This window comes from Mustela nigripes, chromosome 16 (assembly GCF_022355385.1).
Source record: "Mustela nigripes isolate SB6536 chromosome 16, MUSNIG.SB6536, whole genome shotgun sequence".
NCBI lineage: Eukaryota > Metazoa > Chordata > Mammalia > Carnivora > Mustelidae > Mustela > Mustela nigripes.
The window spans coordinates 42,016,760-42,037,668 of NC_081572.1; the positions used below are offsets into that span (position 1 = coordinate 42,016,760).

Below are 20,909 nucleotides of genomic sequence, written 5' to 3' on the forward strand. Positions count from 1 at the left end.
CAATTGGTTCCATCCTCCCAACAATTCTCCTCTCTCTGTCCTATACCAACTATTTTCTCCTTTCTACCTGGTCATTGCCATGAGCAAACAAAAATATTTGATCTTAAAAAAGAAAAAAATATTTTCTTAACCCCACTTCTCTCCCCCTCTTCTGTTACCCCTCCCTTTTGCTCTGCTCCCCTGGAAAGATGCGTATATATTTTTTTCCCCTGGCTTTTCTCAATTACCTCTCCTCTCATTCTCGCTCTATTTTTAAAGATTTTATGTATCTGAGAGAGAGAGATAGAGCATAGCAGGGGGAGCAGCAGGTAGAGGGAGAGAGAGTAGCAGGCCTCCCACTAAGCAGGGAGACCCATAGAGGGCTCCATCTCAGGACCGTGGGATCATGACCTGAGCCGAAGGCACACACTTAACCTACTGAACCATCCAGGCACCCCTCTCTCTTTTAAGTAAACTCTACACCCAACCAAACACTGGACTCAAATGCACAAGCCTGAGATCAGGTGTTGCATCTGAACCAGACAGTCGCCCCATTTTTCATTCTGTCTTTAGGTTTTCACCTAGACCATGCTACCTGAGCTGTCAGGTGTCTCTGTCTCTGTCTCTCTCTCTCTCACACACACACACACAGCCTCCAGGACATAACTCCTGTGACACAGATTTTTGTCCATTTTCTTAATTCACGTGGACATGGCCTGTACACAGCATATGAATAAATCCCCATTTCTCCAACAACCGCAACACTTCTCTCTCAATTTCAAAAGTGATGTGATTGAGAGACTTCAAGGATGATTAAGGGTTAAAGGGCACAAAAGGCAATCTGGGAGACTATAGCTGACTACGCAGCTTCTCCTCCCTTCTGCTTTTTTCTCGGAAAGGACTGGCCTTAGGGAGAAAATAGTAACAGAGGTTCATAGATGGGAAATAGAATCTATTTCCCCTCAGGAGCACCGACCCAGGGAGTACTCCCTACAGGAGACTCACATAAAGCAAAGGTGCAGACTGTCGGAAAACGCGGCCCACCGCTAGAACAAGCCAGGGAGATACTGGGAGAGAATCTGCAAGCCTGAAACCAGAGAGAACTAAAAAGGCACCCATTCCGAAGTCAGAAGCTAAGAGGAAAAAATAAAAAAATAAATTCTGCCGCTTGGCCTCATGGGAGTTGTAGTCTCTCAGGGCTCGAAGGGCTTTTTATAAAACTTCGGCAGGAGGCGAAGAAAACAGGATATTTATGGGAGTCCAAAAGGATCATTATGTCCACGCAAACTTAAATACACATTTTTCCTTTCCCTTAGCCTTGGTCAGTCTCCGGAGCAGTTTCTCCCCAGCCCACCTCCAACATCCCCTGTATTTCCGCACTCTGGGCCAATCTAGCATTCCGCTCGTTCGCTTTTCCACCTCCCTATCCAATCGTAGGTGAGTTCCTGGTCAGTTCCCGGAGTTCCTTGCGGCAGTAATGGCTGCTCCCAGCCGTCGCGCGGCTACGCTGTTTCGGGCGGTGTCAGGGGTCCGGCAGTTGGGCCCCAGTGCCGAGAGGGAGTGGGGGGTCCGGCTCTCCTCGCTCTTTGACTGTCAGCGGAGGTGCGTGTCCTGTTTCGCGGGCGCCGCCTTCTCTGGTCCCCGCCTGTCCTCTGCTTCTCGCCGTTATGGCCAGAGCTCAGCCTTGGACCGCTTCCTTGGACTCTCTCAGCCGGACAGTTCGTTGACTTCTCACCCTCCCGGCGTGTCTATGCACAGAGGTAAAGCGCCCAGATAGGCTTGTTCCGGACTGTCCCCACTTTAGCGAAAACGTGAAACTTCTGGGTCGGGGAAACTCCTCAATCCCTGGGGATATCGTCTTTGGTCCTATATTATGGAAAACGATCTTGAGGCCCCGAGAGAGAGGCGAGCCTTGGAGTATCTCACAGGAGAGAGATAATACGTTCTAAGGGTTAGGAGCCAGAGGGAACCGATGTGGTCACAATCAGACGCTCACAAAGAGCAGGAGATTGAAGGGACACGGGCAGGGCAGAACTGTGGCTCTCTGTCCCGAAATGGGAAGCGAACTGGATCCAATAAGTGCCCCATCTCCTTGTCAAGAGACTGAGTTACACCTAGGAAATAGCACCCTCTGTTTCTCAAGCATCTGAGACTACATTCTGGTAGGGAGGCTGGACACAAAAACTGGTCATGGTAATGCAGTATTATAAGAAACTAATAGTTAAAAACACGGAGAAAGCTTGCAGAGCCTTTATAACACCCTTAGTAGGGTGAGATTGTCTGAGCTGGAGGGATTTCTGATTTTATCTGTTCTGGCTGTGCTTTCACACATGTACACATGTACATACATTTATCAGGGACAACTACAAAGTACAATTCCACACAGTGATTGAGTATTAAATGCCAGGGATTGTGTTGATGGTTTTTGCAAAATTGCCAATCATCAGAAGATTTTAAGGAGGCATTGTTAATATTATCTCCCATTTTACAGGTGAGGAAAACTAAGGAGATTAGAGAAGTTAGAGAATTTGAGAAAATCATATAAACAAATGAATGGGCAAACTAAGTCTTGAAGCCAGGTCTCAGCTTCAGCCTGGTACACTAAGCTTGTATTCCCTATTTCCTTTGTGGGCCAGTAGGACTGAGTACCTGAGAGGGGATCCAGATTGCATTACCTATCGCTTCCTTCCTGCCCCTACCCCACACACAGATGAGCAGGATCTCCTATTGGTCCATCATCCCAACATGCCTGAGAACCCCCGGGTCCTACGAGTCGTCATCCTGGGTGCCCCGAATGCAGGGAAGTCAACACTCTCCAACCAGCTGCTGGGTCGGAAAGTATGCTGCATCTTTGACATCCCCTCCTACCCCGCCCCTTTCATCTGTCACTTTTTTCTGTTTCTTTATGAATTGTCCCATAGTGATCTGGGAACTCAGTTGGGACTTACTTGTTTTTGGCAGGTGTTCCCTGTCTCCAAGAAGGTGCACACCACTCGCTGCCAAGCTCTGGGGGTCATCACGGAGAAAGAGGCCCAGGTGGTGGGTACCTTCAAAGGAAGTCCAGCAAACTGGACGGGGGGTGAACTTAAGAGGGTCTCCCTTACAGTTAGACCTGAACAAAGTATTTAGATTCACTTTTTTTTTTTTAAAGATGTATTTATTTATTTATTTAAAAGAGAGGGAGATCACAAGTAGGCAGAGCAGCTGGCAGAGAGAGAGAGGGGGAAGCAGGCTCCCCACTGAGCAGAGAACCCCATGAGGGGCTTGATCCCAGGACCCTGAGATCATGACCTGAGCCAAAGGCAGAGGCTTAACCCACTGAGCCACCTAGGCGCCCTGAGATTCACTTTTCTGAGGGAAGGGGAGTCTCCTCTTTAATCAGGCCTAGTGCAGTTCTCTCTACTTTTTACCCTCTGGCTTATAGTCAGAAAGATCTATTTCCCTCTTTACTCCTTCCTAATCTTCCATATATTCACAGTCATTATCTTTCTCTTAGATCCTGTCTAGAATTAAAACAAAGCTGAAGGGTAAAATTCTAAAGTCATCCTGTCCTAGAGTGGGTGCAGTTTTCTGACATCAGTGGTGGCCTTTCTCTCACTTGCTAGTCATAATTGTTCCATCTTGGGGGGTGGGCATCTCTCTTTCCTGATTTTAGATTCTACTTGACACCCCTGGCCTCATCAGCCCTGTTAAACAGAAAAGGTAATAGCTGTGGAAACAGGTATGTAGAGGGAAAGGTGTTGAGGAGAAGGTGGGGAGATTCCACCATAAGGTCTGGAAAACCATCTTATCATACCCTATCCCTCATTAGGAGTATATCAGTCATAAGACCCTTTCTGACCTGTTTGTCTGTCCCTCAGGCACCATCTGGAACTTTCTTTGTTGGAAGATCCATGGAAGAGCATGGAATCTGCTGATCTGGGTTAGACTCATGATGGGAATCTGGAGCCCATATCATGGACATTTTGGAGGGGTGAGGAGAGAGTGGTCATATATTTTTCCTGTTCCCCACCCTGCCAACTTCTAGTTGTGGTCCTTGTGGATGTCTCAGACAAGTGGACTCGGAACCAGCTCAGCCCCCAGGTGCTCCAGTGCCTGACTCAGTTCTCGCAAGTCCCTAGCATCCTTGTCATGAACAAGGTGAGCACCACCTACTTGATGAAGGGGTCTACTCTCCTCTGTGGGGCCCATCTCACTGACCACACACCCTCTGCCCATCCTCCACGCCCAGGTAGATTGCCTGAAGCAGAAGTCCGTTCTTTTGGAGCTCACAGCAGCCCTTACTGAAGGTGTGGTCAATGGCAAGAAGCTCAAGATGAGGCAGGCCCTTCGCTCACAGCCTGGCACTCCGTGCCCCAGCCCAGCAGCTGAGGGCCCAAAAACACAGTCTGTGGGAGGCCCTCAGAGGATCGGCTGGCCCCACTTCCAGGAGATCTTCATGTTGTCAGCCCTAAGCCAAGAGGATGTGAAAACACTAAAGGTCAGTTAGCCTTGACCGGAGCCTGGCCTTTGATTTCTACCATGTGAAGACAAGCCTTGGAGTTCCTCCTGAGAGTGAGTAGGAAAGTCTTGGTTGGGACTGAGCTGCTCACCTGTCCCTCTCTGTACCCACAGCAATACCTCCTGGCACAGGCCCGGCCAGGACCCTGGGAATTCCACAGTGGAGTCCTCACTAGCCAGACGCCTGAGGAGATCTGTGCCAACATCATCCGAGAGAAGCTCCTAGAGCACCTGCCCCAGGAGATTCCCTACAGTGTGCAGCAGGTGTGGGCACAGTGAAGGAATTCGGGGGCTCTTCACCAGGCACAGCACCCAGGACCAGACACCTGGGGTCTGGAGAGCTAGGAATGCGGGTCCGTCTGACTAATCATGATGTCTCCCTGTGCAGAGGACAGTGATGTGGGAGGAAGGGCCAAGCGGGGAGCTGGTGATTGAACAGAAGCTTCTGGTGCTCAAAGAATCTCATGTGGTAAGCAGGGTTAGGCTTGGAGAAAGGACCAGGGCATTAGGCAGGGGTTCTTCCTCCACTGCTCAGGAGCCCCGAGAGCAGTCTTGTGTGTGTGTCTCTCTCTCTCACCCCACCCTCAGAGGATCCTGATTGGTCCAAAGGGGCGCTTGATCTCCCAGATTGCACAGGAGGTGGGCCGAGATCTCATGGACATCTTCCTCTGCGATGTACAGCTGCGGCTCTCTGTGAAGCTTCTCACATGACCGCCCTCAGCTGCCTTTCCCATGGCATCCCAGCCCTAGCTGCTGGCAGGAGCCACTGACCAGGATGGCCCCTGCCTGGGATGGGGACTGGTGAGAGGCATGGGCACTGCCTGATGGACTGACTGGCTGGCATGGCCTTAGTGAGTCTGCCTAGGCCCTGCCTGACCACATCTGTTGGAGGAAGAAACTTAGCTCAGTTACAGGGTCGTGCCTCTGCCTGGGATTCCAGCTGCTTAGGTCTAGAAATTGGCTCTTCAGTAGGAACAATGCCACTCTGCTTCTGGCTGGCATCAAACCCAGAGTTTCTCCCTGTGTTGCCAGTTTTAGCAGAGAGGCCTTTTTCCTATCCCCTCAGTTCCTCTACCTTAAAACCACGCATAAGGACTTGTGGGTCCTAAGGGAGATAGTGCCACTTGCCCCATCCCTCTTCCCAGGCTCGAATGCTAATAAAATTAAAAGACAAGCATACTGGTTCTCATCTTTATTTCTTTAGAACAGGAAAGAGAAAACCCATTCCCTCACCCCCACCCTGTTGTCTGAGCTGGAGTCTCCCTCCCTTCCAGTGATCTGCTCCAGGGTCCTGAGCTCTCTTCTTGACACGTATTCTGGGTACAGCAAGAGAACCGTTACCATTACTAAACTCAGTAATGGTAACGGTTTCCTCGCCATCCCCAAGCGTCCCGGCGGTCAGCAGGCTGTGATAGGCTGAGCGGTGAGCTTGGTGGGTTTGCAGCATGCCCTGCCCTCCTCATCTGGCTCCAGAGCTGTGGGGACCCGGACTAGTACATCATCTATACTGTAGTATCTCATTGCAAACTTACAGTATATGATGATATCCCAGCCAGGGCCCTGCAGCAGGCACAGGGAGCATGGCTTGGAGAGCACTGAGGCAGGGAGAGACGGGCTGGGGGCAGAGCAGGACCAGTCAGTGCTGGACACGCAGCACTCCCCACTCCCTGCTCCATAGCTTCTGAGCCAACAGCTCCATGATGGCTGTGGTCAAGGTCAGGTAAGGAAGGGGACTGGCCGGGAAAACCCTGCAGAACTAGGGTCTGTTGAGATCTCCCTGGGGACCCCAGTGTCAGAATTAAAGAAGCCAGAGATCCCATGATGAGGCAGAAGTTTCCCTCAAGTCAGACCAACAAGCAGACAGGCCCAGGAGAGGGTACTCACCTGGAGCTGGAACTGGAGCCGGGGAGGCCTTCAGGGGTGAGGAGGCCCTGACCCTGCCTCTCAACTCAAACTGCCCGCCTTTTAATCCACTGGCCCCTCCCTTGGGTGGGACACTTTCCCGGGTTCTAGAAAGCCCGGCCTCTTAACCCTTTCCCTGCTGGGCTCCTTGGAACAAGGGTGACTGGTCACTCTAGTAGGCTCTTTCTCCCATAGACTTTATGGACCTTTCTAAGGCTACGGTCTACCTTTCAGTCCTGTCCCCTTGAAGTTGATCATCTGTCTGCCAGCACTGGGAGGAGGAAGGACAGCCTCATCCCATCCTTTAGGGTTTCATTGTTGGCCATAGCCAGGTGCCGGTTGTTTTGGCCATGGCACTAGTGTGGTGGCAGTGGAAATGTTAGTTGAATCCTATAAAGCGGGAAGAGTCCTGAAAGCTGGATTCCTAGGGCAAGCTCTGGCTTAAATTTCAGTTCCTGGGCCCCTGCCTATGTTTACGTAGAGCCCAAGGAGGGTAGACCTAGGCTACCACTGCCATGCAAGCTCCTCTTGGTGGAATGGTCCTCTGCTGGGTCATTTGAGGGCAGGGGGATTCAAGCTCTTCTGAGAGCCAGCATAAGAACAGGTAGGGGCCTGTTGAGATCTAAGCCACTTAGAGTGAGAGCTTGGCAATATTTAGTGCAAGATTCCTAGTGTAGAGACTTCTCAGAAAGCTGGCAGGGCGGGGAGAGGGTCTGTTTATTTCATTTTATTTAATTTTGGGATCAGAAGGAGAAGCAGACTCCTCACTGAGCTGGGAGCCCAATGTGGAACTCATCCCAGGACTCCAGAATCATGACCTGAGCTGAGGGCAGTTTGCTCAACCAACTGAGCCATCCAGGCACCCCTGATTCTTAAAGATTTATTTATCTGAAAGAGAGAGCATGTGCTTGTGATGTGGGGGCGGGCAGTGGGACTAGGGGGGTGCAGAGTAGCAGGATCTAAGGGAGAGGAAGAGACTCTCAAGCAGATTCCCGGCTGAGTGCAGAGCCCAATGCAGGGCTCAACCCCACAACCCTAGGATCACACCCTGAGCTGGAACCAAGAGTTGGACACACAACCGACTGAGCCCCACCAGGCACCCTGCAACTGTTATTTTAGACCCCCCCATTCTGGGAGACACATCTGCTGCTCTGCTCCCTTCCCTTCTCCATCCTAGACAATCTGATCTGTGTGCTGGGAGGCAGTTAGACCCCATCTCTGCAAGGGCAGATGAGGCCAAGATGCGGAGTGGGAGGGGAGACCAAACCTTTTGGTTCCTGGGGGATGTTCTACTTCCTGCTGCCACAGAATGTTGGCACATGCTCTTCCCCCTGGTTTTGGTTTTTGGCATTTATTTATTTTTAAAGATTTTACTTGTCCATTTGTCAGAGAGGCAGAGTGGCAGGCAGAGGCAGAGGGAGAAGCAGGCTCCCCACCAAGCAAGGAGCCTGATACAGGACTTGATTCCAGGATGCTGGGGTCATGACCAGAGCCGAAGGCAGCTGCTTAACCATCTGAGCCACCTAGACATCCTGGTTTTTGTTTTTAATCTTTTTTTTTTAACTTTATTTTTTTAAGATTTTATTTATTTAATTGACAGAGATCACAAGTAGGCAGAGAGGCAGGCAGAGAGAGAAGGAGGAAGTAGGCTCCCCGCCAAGCAGAGTCCGAAGTGGTATTCGATCCCAGGATCCTGGGATCATGACCCAAGCTGAAGACAGAGGCTTTAACCCACTGAGCCACCCAGGTGCCCCTAGTTTTTATTTTTTATTTGAGAGACTGCAGACCAAGAGAGAGAGAGATCATGAGCCAAGAGGAGGGGCAGAGGGAGAGGGAAAAGCTGACTCCCCACTGAGCAGGGAACTCCTACACAGGACTTGATCCCAGGACCCTGAGATCATGACCTGAGCCAGATGCTTAACTGACTGACCACCAAGGTGCCACTGTTTTTGTGGGGTTTTTTTAGATTTTGTTTTTTTAAGATCTCTATAGCCAGGGGCGCCTGGGTGGCTCAATGGGTTAAAGCCTCTGCCTTCCGCTCAGGTCAGAGTCCCAGGTTCTTGGGATCAAGCCCCACATCGGGCTCTCTGCTCAGCCGGGAGCCTGCTTCCTCCTCTCTCTCTGCCTCTTCTCTGCCTACTTGTAATCTCTGTCAAATAAATAAATAAAATCTTTAAAAAAAAAAAAAGATCTCTATAGCCAACAAGAAGCTTGAACTTACAACACCAAGATCAAAAGTTGCACGCCCGCCTGACTGAGGCAGCCAGGTGCCCTGCTCTTCCCTCTGACATAATCTTCGCCCCTTTATCATCTAGTTAACTCCTGTTCCTCTTCATATGTAAGTAACACTTCGTAGGGAAGTCTTCTCTGGCTGGTTAAATCTCCCTATTATGGGCTCGTTTATTTGTGTGATTAATCATTTAGGCAAATAATCACAGAGGCCTGGTTATTGGCCGATCATGTCAAATGACAGGAAGCTAAACTGTTGATGTGGGGGAGGAGAAAAACTTTGGCCTGGGGAGGAAGGCAGACAAAATTGTGGCTCTTAGGCAAGTCTTTTTCTCTAGGCCCTTCCTGTTCTCCATGTAGACAGTAATAGCCATCCCCAGTTCAGTGCTGGGAACTCGGTGACTAGCTACCTGCAAAGCACTTAGCCAAATGAAGTAGCCAAATGCCCCTCATGGGATATTCTTGAAAGCTGCTTAAGGCCACTGCGAGCCCAGGTTTAGAAGTAAAGGGCCCTGGGACAACAGGCTGGCTCAGTTAGTGAGGCATGCGACTCTTGACCTTGGGATTGTAAATTCAAGCCCCACACTGAGTGTAAAGATTGCTTAAAATAGGGAGGACTGGGTGGCTCAGTGGGTTAAGCTTCTGCCTTTGGCTCAGGTCCTGGGATTGGGCCCTGCATCGGCTTCCTTGTCAATAGGGAGCCTGCTCCCTCTGCTGCCTGCTCATACTGTCACTATCTCTGTGTCTCTCTCTCTCAAATAAATAAAATATTTTGGAAAAATAAATAAAATCTTGAAAGAAAAGAAGGAAGGGAGGAAAAAAGAAGGAAGGAAGGGAGGGGGAGAAAGGAAGGAAGGAAGCAATTATAGACCCCAAATGACATCCGTCCCCTGCATCCAGCTCTGTCCTTGGACCAAGCACTCTCAGGTTCAGTTTTCTTGTATGTACAGTGGGAGCAATCCATACCCAGCTCCTGTGGAGGTGACCAGGGTCATGGCAGTGCTCATCAAACCCCCAGGTTGTGTGTCCAGGTGAGGAATTATCATATGTCTGCTCCTTGCCCCCTTTCCTGTCCTGCGACCCCTCCTACCTCGCCACCTCTACTCCGAGACCTCACAAGCAGGTCAGGCTCCTTTACCAGAGTAAAGGCTTCATGCAGGGAAGCCAAGATTTATGCCACTCATTGCCTAGGCTCCTGCCTGGTCCTCGCTTAGTTCTAAGACCAAAGGTGAACATGGGCAGAAACCAGGGGTCCTGAAGGTAAAACAGAGATATCTCAGCCCGCCAGAGATTCTGAGGCTGTGGCCCTGGCTGGGGTGGAGGGTGCTCTCATCAGGGTGTGGACTGGAGTAGAGTCTGAGCCTGGGTGGGGTAGTCTGGGGAGCATGATAAGCAGACTTGAGACTATCAGGGTGGTGGCCCTTCTTATCAGGAGACTGCAGATGGCACAATAGGACCTGGGGACACTTCCCGCCCAGCGCTGTCTCCTGGATGGCCCCCTTCCATCCCTTTGCCTCCTTAGAGCCCTTCAGGAAGTCATATGCAGACTTGCCCCTTCTCCCTGGCCAGCATGGGGATGGGGGATACAATCCATTTCCTTGGGTCTAGTCTTGCATTCTAAATTTTATTTATTTATTTGAGAGAGGAAGCACAAGCAGGGGGAGCAACAGAGAGAGAGAGAGAGAGGGAGAAGGCAGGACTCTATCTGAGGACCCTGGGATCATGACCCGAGCCAAAGGGAGACACTTAAACAACTGAGCTACCCAGGCGCCTATGACCTTGCATTCTAACAACTGTTGCTTCAGATCAGGAGTTCCATGGCTCTCCTGAGGCCAGTGTGGACTGGTCTGGGACCTTAACCTTCTCATGTCTAATTCCAGTCCCTGCATGGGCAGCAGCTTCGAGTCCTTTACTCTTATTTTGATCTTCTTTGGCTGAAATCCTTAAATAGTACGGTGAATGACAAAGTTAAAGAGGGTCAGATCTGCAAGAATCCTTCAAAATCATGGAATTTGAGTAATCCATGCATAGAGGAGAGGAAGCCGAGGCCCAGAGAAGAGGAATGAATCACCCCCAAAGCCTCAGGGTTCTGTCCACCTCTCCACACCTAGGAACCCATGTACAGCAAGGCAGATATACAGACACATACAGCACGTGGAACAGACACATATGTGCACAGCACACATGTGCAATGCCTGCAAATACACAGATACATAGCGCACGTATTTTTAAAAAGTCAGGTAGTAGAATTGCTCTTAATTCCCTCTTCCTCACTCTTTGAAGTTCCATGGAGTTGACAGTTGTGCACAAAGATGGTGGCCAAGTCACAGGGTCACTAGTGTCCCACTCACAGTACAATCAGCAGCAAAACTCATCCTGGAACCAAGGACTAAATGAGAAGTTCTGGGAGGTTCTTGCTTTCCTGTTTTGCTTTACCTACAGGGGATCCAAAGCGAGAGCCTGGTACAGTCCTAGGAGCTCAGCGGGTGTAAGAAAGAAAAGCTGAAACACAGTTCTAATCTCCACTCTCTCTGTGATGGACTGGGGCTTGAGATGTAGGGGAACTATCAGAGATAATGGCTTGGTTTCATCGTGGACAACCCGTGAAGCTTCCCCTAACCCTCCCTGACACCTGCTTCCTTGTGTCCAGGCTTTGAACCTGCTCTGTTTCCTTCATCACATGGAGAATTCATGTGATCCCTTATTTGTCCCCAGTTATCCTGGGAGCAGGCACCATTGGAATCTTCTCTGTGGCCCCCACAGCCCTCATGGGTCTTGTCCTGCAAGGTGCTCAGAGGACATGTTTGCACTGAAAAGACGCTGCCCCCGCAGATGGCGTCCCATGAACGTGTGAGTTCCCGCCTTGCGCCTTCACACTCTCTGTGCCTTTCAGCCCCATGAGCAAGTGTATGTGTTGAAGATCAAACAGGCACAGTGGAGTCCTAGCCCTGGCTTCTGGGAGACTTTGCCAATGTCTGTCCATCAGTCTCCAAAAGGTGACTACATGCCGATTTTATTTGTTTGGTAAAGATTTTATTTTCAAGTAATCTCTATATCCAGTGTGGGGCTCAAACTCATGACCCTGAGATCAAGAGTCACGCACTCTGCTGACTGAGCCAGCCAGGCGCCCCATGGGCCAATTTTATCGTAGAGAAATTGAGGCTCCTGGAGTAAACGCTCGGCCTGTGTGAGCGAGTATATTGGGAGATGAGGCAGGACTTCAGTTCTGCTCTCCAGACCCCAGGCCCCAGGCTTTGTGCACAAGCTTGCTACGAATGAGGTGGATTTTGTGTGTGTCTCCGTGGGGACTTTTTGAGTTTTTTTTTTTTTTTTAAGATTTTATGTATGTATGTATGTATATTTTTAAAGATTTTATTTATTTACTTGAGAAAGAGTGAGAGAAAGCATGAGAAGGGAGAAGGTCAGAGGGAGAAGCAGACTCCCCTTGGAGCTGGGAGCCTGATGTGGGACTCGATCCTGAGACTCCAGGATCATGACCTGTGCTGAAGGCAGTCGCTTAACCAACTGAGCCACTGGGCACCTCTATTTATTTATTTGAGAGAGAGAGAGCTTGACCGGGGTGAGGGGCAGAGGGAGAAGCAGACGACCCCCTGCTGAGCAGGGAGCCCCATGCAGGACTCAATCCCAGGACCCCAAGATCATGACCTTAGCTGAAGGCAGATGCTTAACTGACTGAGCCACCCAGGCACCCCCAACTTTTTGAGTTTCAAAGGAAAGAGAACGAGACCTGAGTTTTAGCACTTACCAGTAATATGTTTCTGAGCCTGTTGTCTCATTGCTCTGAGCCCTGGTCTCCCCATCTCTAAAATGGGGATGACAGGGGCATGTGGGTGGCTCAGTGGGTTAAGCCTCTGCCTTCCGCTCAGATCATGATCTCAGGGTCCTGGGATCAAGTTCTACATCGGGCTCTCTGCTTGGCAGGGAGCCTGCTTCCTCCTCTCCTGCTAGCCTCTCTGCCTACTTGTGATCTCTCTCTGTCAAATAAATAAATTTTTTAAAAATGGGGACTACAAGACCCTGGGAAAGATTCGGTGAATGAATGTGTGTGAAGCCTCAGGATGCCCTTCTCACTCCCACTTGCTCTGATTTTCTCATCTGTCCAAACCTCCCCCCCTTTTTTAAAGATTTTTATTTATTTATTTGACAGGCAGAGATCACAAGTAGGCAGAGCAGCAGGCAGAGAGAGAGGGGGAAGCAGGCTCCTCGCTGAGCAGAAAGCCTGATCTGGGGCTCGATCCCAGGACCCTGAGATCATGACCTGAGCCGAAGGCAGAGGCTTTAACACACTGAGCCACCCAGGTGCCCCTGTCCAACCCCTTTTTGAACTTCCTCCACAGCCGCTCCAGCCAAGGAATAATCCTCCCTCTTCTGGTTCCTGCCGTTTGTGGACCAGGCCCCTGTGCAGGGTTCACCAGCCCTGGACTCCCATGCCATCCTTGGCTTGAACCAGAGCCTTAGCCTGTATAGTTCCAGGTTTATGCCTTCGAGTTGCTTTTCTTCCAGACCACCTGCCCCGGGGAGGGACTCAGAGCCCACAGGGAAAAGCACAGCTCCAGATTTGTCAGACCCTGGACTCCGCTCCTCCCTGCTGGGTAGCCCCAGTGCTTGCCTATCCTTGGAGCCTTGGCTTCCTTATCAGATACATGGGCTTTAAATGGCTTTTTTTCCAGGACTGGTGTGCAGATGGAATGAGATAGTAGAGGTGGAAAGGTCTAGGTAGAGTCTGGCTCCCATATCCTAGGAGCTCCACAAATGTGGGATTTATTCCATCCTGGCTTTGCAGCGGCCTTTCCCTGCTGGCCCTCCCCAGTGTGGTAGGAACCATGGGCATGTGTGCTCGCTCAAACGCCTATGCCGGTGCCTGTAGTAGGGCACCCCTCGCACCCCTGCCCAGACACACACTGAGTCAGAAATAGAAACTTCCCAATCAACACCTCCCTAAGTCTGTTCATTCATCAGCTCCCACTTCCTGGTCTCTGGATCAGTGGGAACCCCCACGTTCAGACTCGGGCCCTGACCTATGGCCTGAAGGCACAGTCCTAAAGGTGGCTATCGGGTGGGAAAGGATCCCCAGGGAGCCCGGGTGTCCCTCCTCAAATCCTTCCCGCCATCAGCCAGGCCCTTACTTCCCTCCCTGCCAGGACAACCTGTCCGCCTCACAGCTGCTGTGGAAGAGATAGGCAGCCTGGATTATCAGGGCAGACAAGGCTCCTTCTGACAGTTCCCCATGGCCTCCCCACCCCCCTGCAAGGCAAAGGTTCCAGGGCCCTTAACTCCCTCTGTGCCGGGCCCTCAGGCCTAGGGACTGGGAAGAACAGGGAAGGGGGTAGGCCTCTGCCCCCCCCTCCATAATCAGTTCCCAAGACCAGAATCGTGAGCACAAGGAAGTGGGGTACAGTATCACCTGTGTCCTCCAGGAGCCCAGTCTACACACTGGGCACTCTCCAGCCCGTCCTGGATCCATGGCAGCCTAGGGAATGAAGGGACAACCCACCCCGGGGCAGGCCATTAAGGGCTTAGGCCAAAGGCTCTATACTCTCTACCTCTCTACTTCCCCTTCCCGAGGCTGGTTCCAGGCTCTGGGGACCCCTGGCTTCAGCAAAGGTCCTGATACATCATCCCTCTCCTTCCTCCCCCACATCATGGCTGCTTCCTCCTCTGCAGGATCTTTTAAGCCCCTGTCAGCAGGTCCCCTGTTTTCTTGCCAATTGCCTTTTTCCGGATCGCTCCTGTCATCTCCTCATGCTAGCCGCGGTCCCAGATACTAAGGCTAACCAGGACCGAGTCCTAGTTGGTCCCCACTGCAACTCCCCCAGGCCTCCCTTTCCTGAAGTCCAGCAGGAAGGTATGAAAAGAGCAGGAGCATGGAGTCTGGGAGTCTGGCTTGCAGTCCTGGTTCAGGCTCAGACACCATGTGACTTGGGCAAGTTCCTTGAATTCCAGGCTCCTCTGTGTCCTCATTTGATAAAACAGAGGGCAGGAGCTCTTTTCACAGGGTTGACTTAGGGATTAAATGAATTAAATATATGTGTGTGTGTGTGTATACACATATACATATATAATTTTAGTAATCAGCTAGAAAACAACATTAATATCTGAAAACATGAGGTAACTGGCTGGCTTAGTTGGTAGACCATGCAACCCTTGATCTCACGGTTGTAAGTTTGAGCCCCATGTTGGATGCAGAGATCACTTAAAAATAAAAAACATAAGGGCACCTGGGTGGCTCAGTGGGTTAAAGCCTCTGCCTTTGGCTCAGGTCATGATCTCAGGGTCCTGGGATCGAGCCCCACATCGAGCTCTCAGCTCAGCAGGAAGCCTGCTTCCCCCTCTCTCTCTGCCTGCCTCTCTGCCTACTTATGATCTGTCAAATAAAATCTTTAAAAAATATATTTATTATATTATATTATTTACTATACAATATTAATATAGAGTATAAAATATATTTTAATATATGATATATATTTGTATGTGGGGATGTGTGAGTAAAGTGATAGAAGTTTATTAAGTAAGGATACAGAAAAAGCTCTAAAGAATGAGAGGTGTCCCAACAGGGTTGCCCTAAAATATATATATATATATTTTTCTTTAAGATTTTATTTATTTGTCAGAGAGAGCGAGCGAGAGCGAGCACAGGCAGACAGAGTGGAAGGCAGAGTCAGAGGGAGAAGCAGGCTCCCTGCGGAGCAAGGAGCCCGATGTGGGACTCGATCCCAGGACGCTGGGATCACGACCTGAGCCGAAGGCAGCTGCTCAACCAACTGAGCCACCCAGGCGTCCCATAAAATATATTTTTTTAATGTTATTTATTTGAGATGGGGAGAGAGAGAGGACAGACAGGGGGATCAGGAGAGAGAGAAGCACCATCGTGGGGCTCCATCCCAGGAGCAAGCTCTGCTTGCTTTTTGGACTTCAGATAATGGAATGATACACTATGTATTCTTTTGCCTGGTTTCTTTGGTTCAATGTTATGTTTGCAAGATTCAAATTGTTGCGTGTATCAATAGTTCATTTTTGGGGCGCCTGGGTGGCTCAGTGCGTTGAGCCGCTGCCTTCGGCTCGGGTCATGATCTCAGGGTCCTGGGATCGAGTCCCGCATCGGGCTCTCTGCTCAGCAGGGAGCCTGCTTCCCTCTCTCTCTCTCTCTGCCTGCCTCTCCATCTACTTGTGATTTCTCTCTGTCAAATCAATAAATAAAATCTTTAAAAAAAAATAGTTCATTTTTATTACTACATGGCATTCAAAGTCATGAATATTCTATGCTTTATTTATTCTTTTTTTTTTTAAGATTTTATTTATTTATTTGACAGGCAGAGATCAGAAGTAGGCAGAGAGGCAGGCAGAGAGAGAGGGAGGGAAGCAGGCTCCCTGCTGAGCAGAGAACCTGATGTGGGGCTCGATCCCAGGACCCCGGGATCACAACCTGAGCCGAAGGCAGAGGCTTTAACACACTGAGCCACCCAGGCACCCCACCCACCATCTTTTTTTAATATATATATTTTTAAGGTTTTCTTTATTTACTTGATAGAGAGAGAGAGATCACAAGTAGGCAGAGAGGCAGGCAGAGAGGGAGAGAGGGAAGCAGTCTCCTTGTTGAGCAGAGAGCCCAACTAAAGACTCGAACCTAGGACCCTGAGATCATGACCTGAGCCAAAGACAGAGACTTAACCCAAAGCCTACCATCTTTAAACAACTGGTTTGTTTGAATTTAGAGGACGTTATTGATAATACTGCTAAGAATATTCTTGTATGGACATATATGTATATTTCTGTTGGGAGTGGAATGGTTGTATCAAAAGATATGCTTATGTTCAACAGTAGTAGATGCCATCAAATAGGTTTTCTTTTTTAAAAATATTTTATTGGGGCGCCTGGGTGGCTCAGTGGGTTAAAGCCTCTGCCTTCGGCTCAGGTCATGATCCCAGAGTCCTGGGATCGAGCCCCACACCAGACTCTCTGCTCGGCAGGGAGCCTGCTTCCACCTCTCTCTCTGCCTGCCTCTGCCTACTTGTGATCTCTCTCTCTCTGTCAAATAAATAAATAAAATATTAAAAAAAAATATATATTTTATTTATTTGACAGAGAGAGAGACAGCAAAAGGGAATATGGGCAGTGGAAGAGGGAGAGGGAGAAGCAGTCCTCCCACTGAGCAGGAACTCTGATGGGGGGCTCGATCCCAGGACCCCAGGATCATGACCTGAACTGAAGGTAGACTCTTAACAACTGAGCCACTCAGGTGTACCTCAAATAGGTTTTCAAATTGTTTGCATCAATCTTCATTTCTTGGGGCGCCTGGGTGGCTCAGTGGGTTAAGCCGCTGCCTTCGGCTCAGGTCATGATTTCAGGGTCCTGGGATCGAGTCCCGCATCGGGCTCTCTGCTCAGCGGGGAGACTGCTTCCCTCTCTCTCTCTCTGCCTGCCTCTCCATCTACTTGTGATCTCTCTCTGTCAAATAAATAAATAAAATCTTAAAAAAAAAAATCTTCATTTCTTCCGGCAGTATATGAAATTCCTAACTGAATCACATCCTCACCCGCACTCAAAATTGTCACTCTTTTCCATTTTGGTCATTCTGCTGGGTGTGTAGGGACATCTTTTTTTTTTTTTCTTTTCTTTTCATTTTGGTTTTAATTTGCATTTCTCTAAAGACTAATGGTTAGGCTGCCCTTCCCATTATTGCTGTGTAAGAAATCATCCCCAAATGTAGAAACTCAGACAACGAACAGTCCTTTTACTATCTCACACTGTTCCAGTTTTGAGGGTCAGGATTTGAGAGGTTGGTTTAGCATTTCTCGTGAGGATGCGTTCAGATGGGGGGCCAATATGGGATTTAATACCAGGACTCTGGGATCATGACCTGAGCTAAAGGCAGGCAGTTAACCCACTGAGCCACTCAGACAGAAATGGGCTCTTTTAGCCTGGTATAATCCCCTGGAGATTAAAATGTCTTTTGATAAACATATTTTTAAAAAATTACATTTCTTTTTTCTTCTGGGTATTTATTTAAGGTAAACCCTTAAAAATTAATAAATTAGGTAAATTAAGGTAAACTCCCAACACGGGGCTTGAATGTATGACCCCAAGATCAGCATTCACATGTTCCACTGACTGAGCTAGCCAGGCACCTAGGTAAATAGATATTCTTTTTTTTTTTTTTTTTTTAAAGATTTTATTTGACACACAGAGATCACAAGTAGGCAGAGACATAGGCAGAGAGAGGAGGGGAAGCAGGCTCCCTGCCAAGCAGAGAGCCCAGTGTGGGGCTCGATCCCAGGACCCTGGGATCATGACCTGAGCTGAAGGCAGGTGCTTAACTGACTGAGCCATGCAGGCGCCCCAAAGTTATTGATTTTTGTATTGGTCTTAAAAAATGTTTGCTTAAAAAAAAGTTTGCTTACCCTAAAGTCATAGATATATTGTTATTTTCTATATGTTTGTTTTTTAAAGATTTTATTTATTTATTTGATAGAAGACACAGCGAGAGAGGGAACACAAGCAGTGGGAAAGGGAGAAGCAGGCTTCCCGCTGAGCAGGAAGCCCAGTGTGGGCTCCATCCCAGGACTCTGGGATCATGACTTGAACTGAATGCAGATGCTTAATGACTGAGCCACCCAGGCGCCCCTTTCTACATGTTTATTATTTTACTTTTCACATTTAGATCTACAATCTATCTGGAATTGATTCTGTGTATAATGTGAGGTTTAAGTTCAAGAAACATCCCCCCACCCCTAGATGTTTAGTATTTTTTTAAAGATTTTATTTATTTGAGAGAGCCAGAGAGCAGGAGCAAGGGGAAGAGCAAAGGGAGAGGGAGACACTTAACGACTGAGCCACCCAGGTGCCCACAATGTCTAGTATCTTTTACTGAAAAGACTGTCCTTTCCCCACAGCTCTGCATTGCTACTTTTGTCATAAAACAAGTGTGGATCTATTTTTGGACTCTGTTCTATTGCACTGGTCTACTATGTACCAATTTCAGACTGTCTGAATGACTAAAACTTTAAGTCTTGGTATCTGATAGTTTTAATCCTTCAACTTTGCTCTTTTTCAAGTTTGTCTTGCTTATTCTTTGTACTTTGGCATTTCCCTCTAAGTTTCAGCATTAGTTTGTCAATTAAAAATCTTTGAGGGATGGCTCAGTGGCTCAGATGGTTAAGCATCTGCCTTCTGCTCAGGTCATGATCTTCAGGTTTGGGGATTAAGCCCCACATCTGGCTTCCTGCTAAGGGGGAGTCTGCTTCTCCCTCTGACTCTCCCCTCTGCTTGTGCTCTCTCTCTCTCAAATGAGTAAGTTCTAAAAAAACCACAAAAAACAAAAACAAAACACCTCTTGGACTGGGGCACCTGGCTGGCTCAGTTGGTAGAGCATGTGACTCTTTTTTTTTTTTTAGATTTTATTTATTTATTTGGCAGACAGAGATCAGAATTAGGCAGAGAGGCAGGCAGAGAGAGAGGAGGAAGCAGGCTCCCTGGCGAGCAGAGAGCCCGATGTGGGGCTCAATCCCAAGACACTGGGATCATGACCTGAGCTGAAGGCAGAGGCTTTAAGCCACTGAGCCACCCAGGCACCCCGAGCATGTGACTCTTGATCTGGGGTTTTGACGGGGAGCCCCATGTTAGGTGTAGAGTTTAATTTTTTTTTTTAATAAGAAACTCTTTTTATTTTTTTTTTAAAGACTCTATTTATTTATATGACAGACAGGGATCACAAGTAGGCAGAGACACAGGCAGAGAGGAGGAAGCAGGCCCCCTGCCGAGCAGAGAGCCCGATGTGGGGCTCGATCCCAGGACCCTGAGATCATAACCTGAGCCGAAGGCAGTGGATTAACCCACTGAGCCACCCAGGCGCCCCTAGAGTTTAATTTTTTAAAAAAAGATCTTTAACATATCTGGGTTTTGATGGTGTTAAGTTCTTGTCTGCAAACCAGCAGACTGGAGATTCAAGAAATACAATGATCAATCCAAGTCTAAAGGGGGAAAAGACATCCATGTTCTCGCTCAAGCATTCAGGCAGGAGGATCTCCTGTTTTCTGAGCGTTTGTGTTCTATTCTCTCTCACTTGACTGAATGACATTCACTCACATTATGGACAGCAATCTGCTTTACTCAGTCTACAAATAAATGTAAATCTTATCCAGAAACTCTTTTAGAAACATGTAGAATAGTGTTTGACCAGATGTCTGGGCATCCTACGGCCCCATCAAGTTGACACTTAAAATTAACCACCACGTGGAATATATTTGTTACTGCTTTATGAACTCCTGTTTTCTGCTTATTATCATATCTCATATGGACAACCGCTTAGCACCCCTAAGCAGTATGTCATGATGACTATTTGCCAATTGGAAAAAAAAAATAATTACAAAACATCCCTTCAGAAGAATGTATTAAAGACCAAGTATAAACTTTGAAAAAAAAATAAATAAAATTAAAAAAGGGGCGCCTGGGTGACTCAGTGTGTTAAGCCGCTGCCTTCGGCTCAGGTCATGATCTCAGGGTCCTGGGATCGAGTTCTGCATCGGGCTCTCTGCTCAGCAGGGAGCCTGCTTCCTTTCCTCTCTCTCTGCCTGCCTCTCTGCCTACTTGTGATCTCTCTCTGTTAAATAAATAAATAAAATCTTAAAAAAAAAATAAAATAAAATAAAAAAGACCTTTAAGGGTGCATAGGTGGTTCAGTTGGCTAAGTGTCTGCCTTTGGCTCAGGTCATGATCTTCAGGTTCAGGGATCGAGCCCCACATTGGGCTTCCTGCTCAGTGGGGAGCCTGCTTTTCCCTCTCCTCTGTCTGCCGCTCCCCCTGCTTATACTCTCTTTCTTTCTCTCTGTGAAATAAATAAATAAAATTTTTAAAAAAAAGATCTTTAAAAAACCTCTTGAGATTAATTTCACTCATGTGGCATCTAAAAACAAAACAAAGCAGAAACAGACCTATAAATACAGAGAACACACTGGGTGGTTGCTGGAGGAGAGAGGTAGTAAAGAGAGGGGAGATGGGCAAAATGGGTGAAGGGGAGTAGGAGATACAGGCTTCCGGTTCTGGAATGACTAAGTCATGGGGATGAAAGGCACAGCACAGGGAATACAGTCAACGGTACTGTAATAGTGTTTTTGTGGTAACAGATGGGAGCCACACTTGGGAGCATGGCCTAATGTGTACAGAGCTGTAGAATTACTATGTTGTACCTCAAATGTTACATTGAGTGTCAATTATACTCCAGTGAAAAAAAAAAGATACACAAAATAACAAATATTGTTAAGTGTAAAAAAGAAAGGGAAAAG

The 20,909-nt window shown here is 48.4% G+C and overlaps 1 protein-coding gene and 1 long non-coding RNA gene across 2 annotated transcripts; one reads left to right on the forward strand and one right to left on the reverse strand.

Moving 5' to 3' along the window:
- Positions 1-1,420: 1,420 nt before the first annotated feature.
- ERAL1 (Era like 12S mitochondrial rRNA chaperone 1) lies at positions 1,421-5,658 on the forward strand. The gene is made up of 10 exons (XM_059379142.1): positions 1,421-1,739; positions 2,690-2,817; positions 2,941-3,018; positions 3,635-3,681; positions 3,840-3,901; positions 4,007-4,119; positions 4,211-4,459; positions 4,594-4,743; positions 4,868-4,948; positions 5,068-5,658. Exons 1-10 carry the CDS (start codon positions 1,457-1,459, stop codon positions 5,188-5,190), a joined length of 1,314 nt encoding a protein of 437 aa, XP_059235125.1. The 5' UTR covers positions 1,421-1,456; the 3' UTR covers positions 5,191-5,658.
- Positions 5,657-7,061, reverse strand: LOC132003585 (uncharacterized). Its single transcript, XR_009400244.1, has 2 exons — positions 6,364-7,061; positions 5,657-6,094 (listed from the first exon to the last, which is right to left on the reverse strand). It is a non-coding gene; the product is annotated as an uncharacterized LOC132003585 (long non-coding RNA).
- Between the last annotated feature and the right edge of the window lie 13,848 nt (positions 7,062-20,909).

Coding starts and splice junctions, on each gene's coding strand:
- ERAL1 (XM_059379142.1), top strand. CDS start 1,457: ATGGCTGCTCCCAGCCGTCGCGCGGCTACGCTGTTTCGGGCGGTGTCA. Junction 3,682..3,839: donor AGCCCTGTTAAACAGAAAAG/GTAATAGCTGTG, acceptor TCTGTCCCTCAG/GCACCATCTGGAACTTTCTT. Junction 4,949..5,067: donor TGCTCAAAGAATCTCATGTG/GTAAGCAGGGTT, acceptor CCCCACCCTCAG/AGGATCCTGATTGGTCCAAA.